The sequence below is a fragment of the Nannobrachium achirus genome (genome assembly GCF_963921795.1).
Source record: "Nannobrachium achirus genome assembly, chromosome: 20".
Lineage (NCBI taxonomy): Eukaryota > Metazoa > Chordata > Actinopteri > Myctophiformes > Myctophidae > Nannobrachium > Nannobrachium achirus.
In genome coordinates, this window is record NC_137827.1 from 10,305,214 (window position 1) to 10,316,841 (window position 11,628).

At 44.2% G+C, this 11,628-nt stretch overlaps 1 protein-coding gene across 1 annotated transcript in view; it reads left to right on the forward strand.

Moving 5' to 3' along the window:
- The window catches only part of mgaa (MAX dimerization protein MGA a), a gene marked incomplete at its 3' end in the record, with an annotated part of 28,629 nt that overhangs the window by 16,759 nt on the left and 242 nt on the right, over positions 1-11,628 (forward strand). Inside the window, exons 9-17 of the mRNA XM_080750820.1 lie at positions 3,288-3,406; positions 3,803-3,966; positions 4,353-4,474; positions 5,443-5,529; positions 6,289-6,619; positions 8,037-8,308; positions 8,827-9,135; positions 9,411-9,616; positions 11,028-11,145. Coding sequence (XP_080606946.1) covers positions 3,288-3,406; positions 3,803-3,966; positions 4,353-4,474; positions 5,443-5,529; positions 6,289-6,619; positions 8,037-8,308; positions 8,827-9,135; positions 9,411-9,616; positions 11,028-11,145 — 1,728 coding nt within the window. The remainder of the gene's footprint in view (positions 1-3,287; positions 3,407-3,802; positions 3,967-4,352; positions 4,475-5,442; positions 5,530-6,288; positions 6,620-8,036; positions 8,309-8,826; positions 9,136-9,410; positions 9,617-11,027; positions 11,146-11,628) is intronic.

The window sequence follows — 11,628 nt, forward strand, 5'->3', positions numbered from 1 at the left end:
AATGTGCAGATACCCTCTATACACTTAAACTTTATGTTGGTTTGTTTACTGTTGAGTGAGAAAACAATGTTTCACATTAAGTTAATCATGGCGACCTCCACAAAATAATTTGGGGACCCCTGGGGGTCCCGACCCACAGGTTGAGAACCACTGGGCTACTGGGATTCTTCCCTCTAGTAGAGTAGTAGACTAGACTAGTAGGCCTAGTGGTGCAAACCTCCCTATCTCTTCTAAAGCCCTCCTCAGAATATGGGGATATTAGGGTTCAAGACAAGTGGATATAGTAGGCTAACTAACCCATGAAATTATTGCGCGTGGGCTCTTTCGTGCATGCGCTCGCGCCGGGGAGGCAAGAGCTGGATTGTGGTCATCTTTGTGAAATATTGCCCGGCGTTTACTCGCGGAACGAGTGTGTTTCTCCACCGCGGGGGCGGCGCGATCCACGGCCCCGCAGATCGAAGCGAGAAAGCCGCCGTCTGTAGGGCTCTCTCTCTCTCTCGCTCCGTCGCCTGCATGTGTGTATGTGTAGAGGGGAGAGAGAGTGGAGGAGCAGAGCAGCTGCATTCACTGCGCTTAGAATTCTCCGTGCGACTTTTACCGAGTGAGAAAACCCCCGCAACTTTCGGGAGAGGTCTGTGGGATGGCTGTAAAATTGCGTGAGAAATGACATGTGTGGCGTGTGGCGTGAGAAGAGGTTAAATTGCGTGACTCTCACGCTCAAAGCGTGAGACTTGGCAGCCCTGGAGATCTGTGTGCATCTAGTGGTGCACCAAAAACAATCTCTTCTGTCTTTTTAGTGTTAAAACCCTTTCCAAGCCACGGGGAGCCCCTTAATATTAAAACATATACTGCCTTTTTTCACTGACAAACTACATGAAAAATAAGTTATGATGGCTGCACAGCTCACATATCGGCTATCTTCGGCATGCAAAAGTAAAATATCGGACATCTGAGCAAGGAGTCTCAGCCGCGCCGTCTTTTACCGCACTTTGTCATTAAAACCGAAATAAATGATTTATATCCGAAAATCGGCGATCATCTAACCTTCCCTAGTCACTGCTCGTCCATCGATAGCTCATGGCTGCTCTGACATGAAGCAGAAGTGACGTCAGGTCCTTTCCTTCTCAGAGGCTCCTTGCTGCCGTCCGTTTACTGTTTAGACGATTACATTAGCATAGCTGTAGTGCATAGGGCTAAGCTAGACAAAATGCTCACATCGACCGTTCAGTCATACCTGGACCATATGCTTGGATTATATGCACACGGATCGCGCACGCGAAACGCACGGGGAGATGATGCCTCGGCCTAAACCTCCACTTTATCCCGATGGAGATCCAGATATTCATGGTGAGCAAATGACCGGGGGATTGGAAAAAAAAAGAAAAAAACAACGGCGCGGTTCAAGAAGGAGGGGTGGCGGGCTCATGTTTATAAACATAATATTATGTCTCAGATCATAATACAATAATAGAAATGTCACGGCTAATCTACCAACAACCATTCTATTTCGGCTGGCAAACTGTTAATGATGAGAGCGTTGTTATCACTCCATTCAACCACCTTATTCACTCTGAGTTGGTGCAGTCCAGGATCACTGGAAATATCTACGAGTGAAATTAAAACTGTATCATCAGAGTACTTTAGAATGTGTTGGTCTGGTTCGTTAGTACGACATTCAGACAAACATTCCTCAGTACGACAGCTGTCAGTATAAAGGGTATAAAACATGATTATCAGGTATTATGATTATACTAGGAGGAAGATTTCTTCCAAAAAAAGTATACAGAAAGAGTTAAAATTGGGTTTTTATGTGGCCACACCCCCAGTTCATTAACTCATACAGGGCCAGATTTCCAAAATATGAATATGAATGTGCGCTTATAACGCCAGGAAATAGCTATTTTGTATCCCCCCAGACCACCTTAACCAGACCACCTTAACGAATGCACGTTCACCATACCATACCACCAGATGACCACTAGAGACCACCATACACCATACACTGACATGGTCCCATGTTAAGCCTGTTTAAATCCACATAACAGGATGAGACGCTGACTTGGTCCTCATTGACTTAACATGGACGGGCCGCCGGTCACCATTTCAGCTCAATACTGTTCAATTCGTGCTTGATCGTCTCAAACCACCATTGGTATGGGCATCGGGACGTATATAGATGCCACACAGAAAGTTTCAGAATCAAAATCCGACCTAGTGAAGCTACGTGAGGGTCGGATGGTTGCATTGAGGCTAACGCTAGCAGAGGCCTGTTGTCAACAGGAAGCCCTGGTTTAAAGGTGACGTCATAATCGTATCCTTTTTTTTCACGGTTTACGTGTGGACATTAGCTGAGGTAAGCTAACCATTTCGCTCCGTCTATAAACACATATTAAAAGCTTAAACAATGCTTTTATATAAAAGTCGCTCCGAGTCGCTCGGCACCAAACGCCATAGTGAACTAGTCGCTCGTAAAGTCGCCCGGCGCTAACTGAGTTAAGTATGCATGGATGTCATGGTGGGTGGTGACCCAGCTGAAGTTAGCCACACCCCACAGTGTTGGGTGAATGGTAATTAGGGGAGGAGTTGATCCTGTGATGTAATAAATATGTGTGTTTTTTAACTGACACCTTTGACCACAAGGTGGCAGCCTCCAAGAGAAAACAAACTTTCAACCTCCTAGACACATGAAAAACAGAAAAAGTACAAAACTATGGCACCACCTTTTTAACACATGGGCTGCTCAGGTTTATAACATTTCTAGCTGTTGCTGCTGCCGCCGTTCACTCACGCTTTATTTTGAAGAGCCTCGGAAGCTTCGTGCGTGTGCACGTGGGTGTCCACTGACGATTGAGGAAGAAAACCCATTTGTTTACAAAAGCTCGCGAAACTAAAATCCAAACGGGAGCCGACCATCGTGGTAAAGTGTCGCCCTGAAAACAATCAGATCTCTGCTTCCCTGGCGATCTTTTCACCTCATTCATAGATAAAGCCCTTTTTATGTTTCAGAGTAGAATGGAAATCAATGTAGCCAGGTCGTGCCATTCTCTCTCTCTCTCTCTCTCTCTCTCCCTCTGCTACGGGGTGACGTATGGACTCGGGTCATTCAGAGGGCAGGCAGCTGCACGTACAGTTAACCCTTCGTTGTCTCGTTCAGGGACGAGACAACTCCTTTTGGCATGGTGACACCTAGTGGCCTTAACTCGTTACTGAACGAGTTTGGCTCCTTGGGTGTTTATCGTCATGTAAAACATCATAATGGTGACAGCACTATGTGTGTGTCTCTGCAGGGTTTTGTGAGTGAGAACCCCACGGCTCCTATCCAGGTGATCAAACGCAGGGCTCCACCCTGCCTCAACTCCTACTGCCGGCTGGGCTGCATCTGTGGCAGCCTCAACTACACCCACAAGTAGGACCGCTGCTATTCATTATTTGATTTATTTTTTTACACTTGGTTGCATGCTGAACAGCTGATCTATTATTTAACGTGTCGCAGCTTGTAGATCTGCTATTTTCAGAGCGCAATGACAATAAAATTACCCTTTAGTTCTACTGGATCTCTTCTCCACTAGTCCCTCCGTATATAGCATTTTAGTCCAGTTTTTATTTGTTGACAAAATGGTCAATACATTGATACATTGAGTCTTAGTTTTTGTCATCGTAGCTTAGTTTTTGTTTCGTTTTTTATTTTGTCTTCGTCAGGGAAAAAAAGGTAGTTGACTGACATTATCCATAAGAGATTTAGTGGACGAGATCAACTCTGAGATTGAGATGTATGAACTGTGTCTCTCTCCCCCGCCTCCAGGCTGACCCACTGTGGGCGGATGGACTGCATGCTGGGCTGCACCTGCCTCCGCCAGAAGGTGGTGCTGCTGAAGAACCTGGACGGCTCCGACTCCAGCCACACCGACACCCCCGACTCCAAGACCTCCAAGAGGAAGAAGAAGAGGAGGATGAAGATGGCATATGGTGGGTTAACCATTAAGGGTTAAACAGGGCATGAAATTATTTTATACTTTAGCTATTGAAAAATAGCAGATCTTCAAGCTCCGAGTGCCTCTCTGCGATTTTTGCAAAGTTTTGTTTTTCAAAAACTTTAGAAGGATTTAGAAGACATTTCTAGAATTGGGTCAAAAATATTCAAAAGACTTGCACAGATCTTTCAAAAATGGCAGATCTGCAATAGCAGATCTACAACTACTTGTATATCTGCTATTCTGGACTTTTAACAGAGTAACAGAGTTCATCTCCATTCCAGCTTAAGTCAAACATTTGAGTATTTTCCGCTACTGGTCAATGGGTGGATTTCCATGTTCACATGGTTTAAAGGGGTCTCCTCTCTGGTCCCCCTGTAGTTCTGAAGGAGAGCGTTTCCAGCCCAGCCCAGCGCATCAGAACCCTGTGGCGGCCGGAGCCTGGACACGTGGACCCCGAGCCCCTCTTCACCCCGGACCTGGTCCTCCTAGTGTCTGCCTCGGTAAGAACCCCCATCTAGGGTGGATTTTAGTCATAATCTTTCGATTAAAGTTCCTTTCAGCTTTTGAGTCACAGTTTAGTAATCTGAAATGTTTTAGTTTTAGTCTTGGTTTTTGTCGACAAAAATCAAAACCTAGACTGTTTACTAAACCTAGACTGAAACTAAATGAAAATGTATTAAAAGGACTAGGACTAAACTAAATAAAAACACAATATCTAGTCTACTAACGGCATGGGCTCCCTTTCCAGTGTGCAGTTTGTGAATGTAGCCGTACAAATGATTATATAAATGCAGTGCAATGTGCAGAAACACTAAAGATTTCTCCATGAAGAACATAACAAGAGTGCTTCACAAGAACAATGTGGTGGTGCTAAGAATACCTCACTGCTGACCCCTTCTGGTTGTTCTGGGCAGGGTTGGATTTGCAGGGGCTAATGTGACAGTTTTCACCCTAAATGTGACTGCCAGGATAAGTTTCAGGTTTTATTTATAGGAACCAACACGTTTTCTGACTTTTTAGCCTCACCGGTGGGCACATTTTGTCTGGTCAGAGGTGCCCAGAGCAGTGTTGATTTTGACTGCAAATTTTGAGTAGTTTTAGTCATAGTCATAGCCTTTTGACTGTGACTAAATCTAAATCATATTTTAGTCACCTGAAATGTTTTACTTTTTGTCTATTTTTTGTTGACAAAATAGATAAGATTTCAGTCTAAATAAATCTACAGTTGATTTAGTAAACATTTTTTTTGGGCAGTCCGTGATGGCATTGAAATGGCTGATTTTCACTTTTGCATGCCGAAGATAGCCGATATGTGAGCTGTGCAGCCATCATAACTTATTTTTCATGTAGTTTGTCAGTGAAAAAAGGCAGTCGACGCGGGACATTTGTAGTCATAGTTTGAGTCGACACAGAGGCCATTATCTATGTGATGGAATCCCTGTAAAGTGGTGTTTGATTTGTGTTGCAGGACGCCCCAGAATGGATGACCTGTGCCCGAATCAGAGAGTTCAGCGGCAGGAAAACTCAACATCACAGCCCCATCGCTGCAGCCAAGGTAAGCATCCCCATATCTTGTCCACACTAGTGTTGATTACGGATGGGACAATAAGCAATATTATTGTTTATCGTGATAAACACTCGATAATCGTATCGTGGAGATTTAATTTATCGTGATATCGTCCTCCGTCATGCACTGGAATCAATTCACCTTTTATTTGCTGAGCTGCATATCCGGTACCACTTAAATCCTCTATAATTGATAAAAGGTACTTCAAATGTTCCGCCCCAGATCAATGGATTTTGATTATCGCGATAGTATCGTAAATCGCGATTTCTTTGGTCACAATTATCATGATATGAAATGTTCATATCGTCCCATCCCTAGTGTTGATTTTGTCGACTAAAACTAGGACGAAATTTTTTTGTCGACTACCTTTTTGCACTGACTAAAACTAAATTAAAACTAAAGCTACGATGACTCAAACTAAGACTGAATATATTGACAATTTCTTCAACAAATAAGAACTTGACTAAAATGTTAGGGAGGCACTAGTAGAGATTCTTTTTATTTTTTGTATTTTTTTATGTTTGGTTGCACTCAGGTGTTGAGTTCCGAAAATAGCCAATCTGCAAGTGACGCCTTGTGAGCTTGTTGACCAAGTGTAAAATAAGCCATTGCGACAACATCCCGGCCCACCAAATCTTAGACTATTTAGGTATTTTCTTACGGTATTTAGTTGAATAAAACAAAATTAAACTTCATTCAAAAGACTAAAACTAAATGTGTGGGTGTGTGTGTTTGTGTGTGTCCCAGAACGCTGGCCTAAAGAAGAGTAAAGCAGACAAAGGATCGCCGGTGAAGACTAAAAAAGACGAGGGATCAGCATCATCAGCTGTGAGGATTAAAGAAGTGAATGTCTTGGCCGTGAAGAGCAAACTGGACAAAACGCCAGCGGTGAAGACTAAAGAAGTGAAGGCACCGGCCGTGAAAAGCAAACCGGACAAATCACCAGTAGTGAAGACTAAAGAAGTGAAAGCATCGGCAGGGAAGATTAAAGAGGCCAAAGCAGCAGCGGACAAGAGCACCGCCAAGAGGAAACACACCGAGGCCATCATGTCCAAATGTCCTACCTTGACTCAACAAGGTAAGAGGACTGACTCTCTTTACAGTTTTACAACACTTTCTTCTCTTAGCAGACACTCTAAAGCCCTTTGCACACAGGACAGTTGCGTTTTTTTCGTTTGCTGCATGAATTAAACGCATTGGATTTGGTGTGCAATGCTGTGCGGAATCGGCGCTGCGGATCCCAAAAAGAGTCATGAAAGGAGTGATGAGTTTTTTACCGCATGCGACAAGACCCACGAATCGAACTGGGTTCGATCGAGAGAAAAACGCACGGCCGCAGCCACTCGTCGCACGGCCAATTCGGATCCGGTGTGCATGAGGTCGTAGAGAATCATTGTTTTCTTTTTAAAAAGTGAAATTGTCCGTTTTATCCGTACGGATAAACGCGCCTGTGTGCAAAGGGCTTTACAGTGGTGGGAAAATCATTCTTTGCTTAAAGGACAACTTTGGTTCATACAAAGTTCATATTTTAGATTGTAATTAGAGAAAAGAAAAGATGAGGGGGACTGCCCATAAGACCGAAGGTTCATTAGTCCGAAGGTTCATTAGTGCGAATTTAGTTAGGGTTAGGGTTAGAGTTAGGCATAGTATTCTTAACAAATTCGGACTAATGGACCTTCGGACTAATGAACCTTCGGACCAATGCCATGGCACCTTTATAAAAATACTAAAATCACTAAAATAGAAAGCAGTAAATGAAAACATTTTACCACTCATGGTAAAATGTTTTCATTTTCTGCTTTCTATTTTAGTGATTTTAGTATTTTGATTTCAGTGGTTGAAAGGTTGCGGTGCATCTTGGAAATGGGCTTATTGTGTCTAAAAACACATAATTAGCCACTTCAAATCAAAATAGTTAAAATCACTAAAATGATAGAAAGAAGAAAATGGAAACATTCAACACTCATCTTTTCTTTTCTCTAATGACTAATCTAATGACTAATCTAAAATATGAACCCTTGTTGTAAAAAAAACAAGGTTGTCCTTTAAGTTAGTGATTCTCAACCTGTGGGTCGGGACCCCCAGGGGGGTCCCCAAATTATTTTGGGGAGTCTCCAGATGATTAATTTGCAACATTGTTTTCTCACTGAACAGTAAACAAACCAACATAAAGTTTAAGTGTATTCAGGGTATATCTGCACATTTCTAAAGTGACAATTTAAGGACTTTTGATACCTCTAAAATGGCCAAGTTGTCAGATATTAGCGTCAGAAATTGTGAAAACAGCCGATCTACATGCTCACAACGCCTCGCAGCGCGAGGCGTTGTGAGCATGTAGATCTGCTATTTTCACAATAGAACCGTGTTATACAAAATGTAATGCCTCAACTCTTAGTGCTCGTCAGGGTCCCCAGTAAAAATGGGATTATCTTTGGGGTTGCGGCCTGAAAAGGTTGAGAACCACTGCTTGACACCACTGTACTCTTATCCCCCAGTTAAAGAAACCCCGCCTCCTCCTCCGCCTCCACAACCAACACCACCACCCCCACCTCCTCCTCCTCCGGCTCTCCCGGCCTCCAAGAGGCTGGAGGTGGTGACGGACTGCCGCTGGGAGAGCACCGCCATGCGCAACCAGGTGCTGATGAAGGTGGTGCAGGCCATGTGCCAGGACCGCCTCAACGAGGCCTACTGGATCGGCTCCCACCTCATCACCCCCATCTGCAAGGTCCTGAAGGGCCAGGGGCCCGACGCCTGCCTCCACTACAAGGTAGGGATGGGATGATACCAGTAAGATGTTATTGCCCTATTACACTTATGACACTATTACACTTATTGCCCTATTAAGCCCTTATTAGAGTCTGCGGTGAAGAGCCTATCACCGCAAATGTTAGGTGATACTGATAAGCTATCCACCTAAAGTGAGAAAACAAGTGGAGGCCATCATAAGTGGCGTTTCCATAAAGCCTCTTAATGTGCATTTACAGCTTTTCATGGAAACACTTCAAAATGCGAATAAACTTAATTATCCGCAAAAGAATGTATCCGCTTGGAGGAGGTGGATTTTGAGGCTTTATCGAATAAACTAAATGCGCATTTGTGAATGGAATATACATATAGTCAAAGATTTGCACACATTTTCACGACTTTTTCCAAAAATAGCAGATCTACAAGCTCGCAGCGCGGCACCGCTTGTATATCTGCTATTTTTCACTGGTTAAAACATTCAATAATTCTAGGCCTAAACTGGGTTAATGATGATAACGTGCCATCCCTACTACCTACAAGGTCAACATCTCGGAGCCCATCCTGAGGCGCCGAACCACCACCGACACCGCCCCGCTGCCCCCGAGCAACACAGCACCCCCGCCCCCTTACAGCTTTCCAGCAGCCATGGACATCCTGCAAGCCATGGAGAGCAGCACGACGGCCCCGCCCCCTTACAGCAGCCCAGCAGCCATGGATATCCTGCAAGCCATGGAAAGCAGCACAGCAGCCCCCCGGCCCCCCTACATCAGCACAGCAGCCCCGTCGCCCACGCGGACCAACGCAGCCCCCTCGGTCGCCAACGCGCCGCAGCAGCCAGCGACCAGAGAGGTAGGACAGTGGTTCTCAACCTGTGGGTTGGAACCCAGGGGGGGGAGGGTCCCCAAATTATTTTGGGGGGTCCCAAGATGATTAACTTAATGTGCAACATTGTTTTCTCACTCAACAGTAAACAAACAAACATTGCGAGGCGTTGTGAGCATGTCCCCATTTAAAACATGATTATTTTGAGGGTTCGCGGCCCTGAAAAGGTTGAGAACCTTTGTGTTAAAGCACCGAAATAAACCATTCATTCATTTGTTTCATTTGTCTGTAATCCATGCAAGGACACACAGCAGCGCAAGGCTGAGGGAGACAAGGAGACCCGGGGGAAGGATGAGGGGAAGAAGGAGAGGAGAGAGGAGGAGAAGGTGGAGGGGGGGACGGAGGACTGGCAGAGGGGCTTTGAAGAGGAGGACTCTGGGATGGACAGCGCCGTGGAGTCAGAGGAGCAGCCGGCTGGAGAGGAGGAGGAGTGCAGCGGAGTGGACGGGTGGGTGACACATTTAGGCCTGAACGCAAATCTGCGTCGCTTTAGATTTGAACCACTTCAGGGGTTGACACTAAGGTCTCAGAGGCACTTGCCCATCGGGCAAGTACAGGTCATGTTCTACTTGCCCGAAGGTAATGCCCACTTGCCCGAAAAGTACATCGTCCATTATAAAATGACAGGTACGATTTTAATTACCGCTCAATTTAACACTTATTTCTTTACTTTCTGGGGCTGTGCGATATGTCATACCTCAATACCTCCAAATCCAAATACCAAATACTTTAGCTATGATTGAATATGTCTATGGTTTCACACTTGTTATTTTATATTTTTAAATGTAGCAACAGTAAAAACAGCACATTATAGGTAGGTAAATAGTCCTCTTATTTTACATTCCACAGACCAGAAGACACAGCGCACTGGCCACGTTCAGGTGTTTAGACAGATATCTTGTGTTGTGTTTATAGACATTTGTGTCCCCTCTCAAATGAGCACTTGCCCTGTCGGGCAACCTGAAAGCCAACTTCACCTGCCCTGATGTTTTATTTACCTGCCGGGGGCAGGTGGGCAAGCCTTAGTGTCAATGCCTGCACTTTAACCATTATTGAATTCTTTAATTAGGCCTGGAATTATTGAACGCTTTAACCAGTGAAAAAATAGCAGATATACAAGCTCACAGCGCGGCACCGAGTACCACGCTGCAAGCTTGTAGATCTGCAATTTTTTTTAAAGTCGTGAAAATGTGTGCACATCTTTAAATATATGTATTTTCAAAGTGAACGTTTGTAACTCAAATTTTGCTTCTGGGGGCGTCCCTGGAACTAAATATTTTGAGATGGGGGTCCGTGGCCAAATAAATATCATTTTGGGGGTCCTTCACATGAAAAGGTTTGAGAACCACTGACATAGTAGTCTCTCAAGAACTGACTAACTGAGCTCCATTTAAGTGAAAAGGACCTTTTCTTTGACGATGAATAGCAGATCTACAAGCTTGTAAAAAAAAAAAAAAGTGCTGTGAGCTTGAAGATCTGCTATTTTTTAATAGCCAAAGTATAAAATAATTAAGGCCCCTCCACCTTGGGCCCTAGTAAGGTCTTTTAAATCCTTGTATTTGGCCGCAGACTCCCGATCTCAAAATATGTTGTTCCAGGGACCAAATATTTGAGTTAAAAATGTTCGCTTTTAAAAAATATATATTCAAAGACTTGAAGCTTGCAGCCGAGCTTGTATATCTGCTATTTTTCAATAGTTAAAGCATTAAATAATTCTAGTCCTAAATGGGTTAATAATCTTTATACATTTTTGTATTAATGTTCCAAGAAAAATGTGTCAAAAACCTATAAATATCATTCATCACAATTGTGTGTATAACAATGAACGGTTGACTAAACTGTGGTGATGCTGCTGACAGCCCTGCGCACAGGAAGAGACTGATGAAGATGGGTCTGCCCTTCATCACTGGAGTCAGTCCTGCTGGAGTCCTCTCGGCCAATAAGAGACAGCCAGGTGGCACAGACCGATTGGTCCAGGTAAACCTTTTGGGTTGGTGTGTTTGTTTTCTACAGTGTCACACGAAAGCATCACAAGTAGCTGCAGATCTGCAAGCTACGAACTGCTGTTGCTGCATATTAATCAAATGAAACGTTATTTCCATGTAGAGGCATGCAAACGGCTTAGAGGGCCGTAATGTGTAATGTTTACGTCTTACCCGGGATTCGAACCTGGTTATTCTCCCGTGTGGGAGTCCAAATATCTCATTCAGTATCAAAAGGAGGCGTTGTGAGCATGTAGATGTGCTATTTTCACATCTACATCCTCAGGGTGCCGGGGTCCCCAGTTAAAACATGATTATTTCGGGGGTCACGGCCTGAAAGGTTTGAGAACCACTGGCATACACTGCCTGTCTTTGGGCATTGCGCATAGGAGTAAGCGACCTGTTATTGAGCTGAATTATTGTTATATAGTCCTGGAAATTGGGTTAAATATTTTGGAAAAGTTTTGGAAAAGTTTGG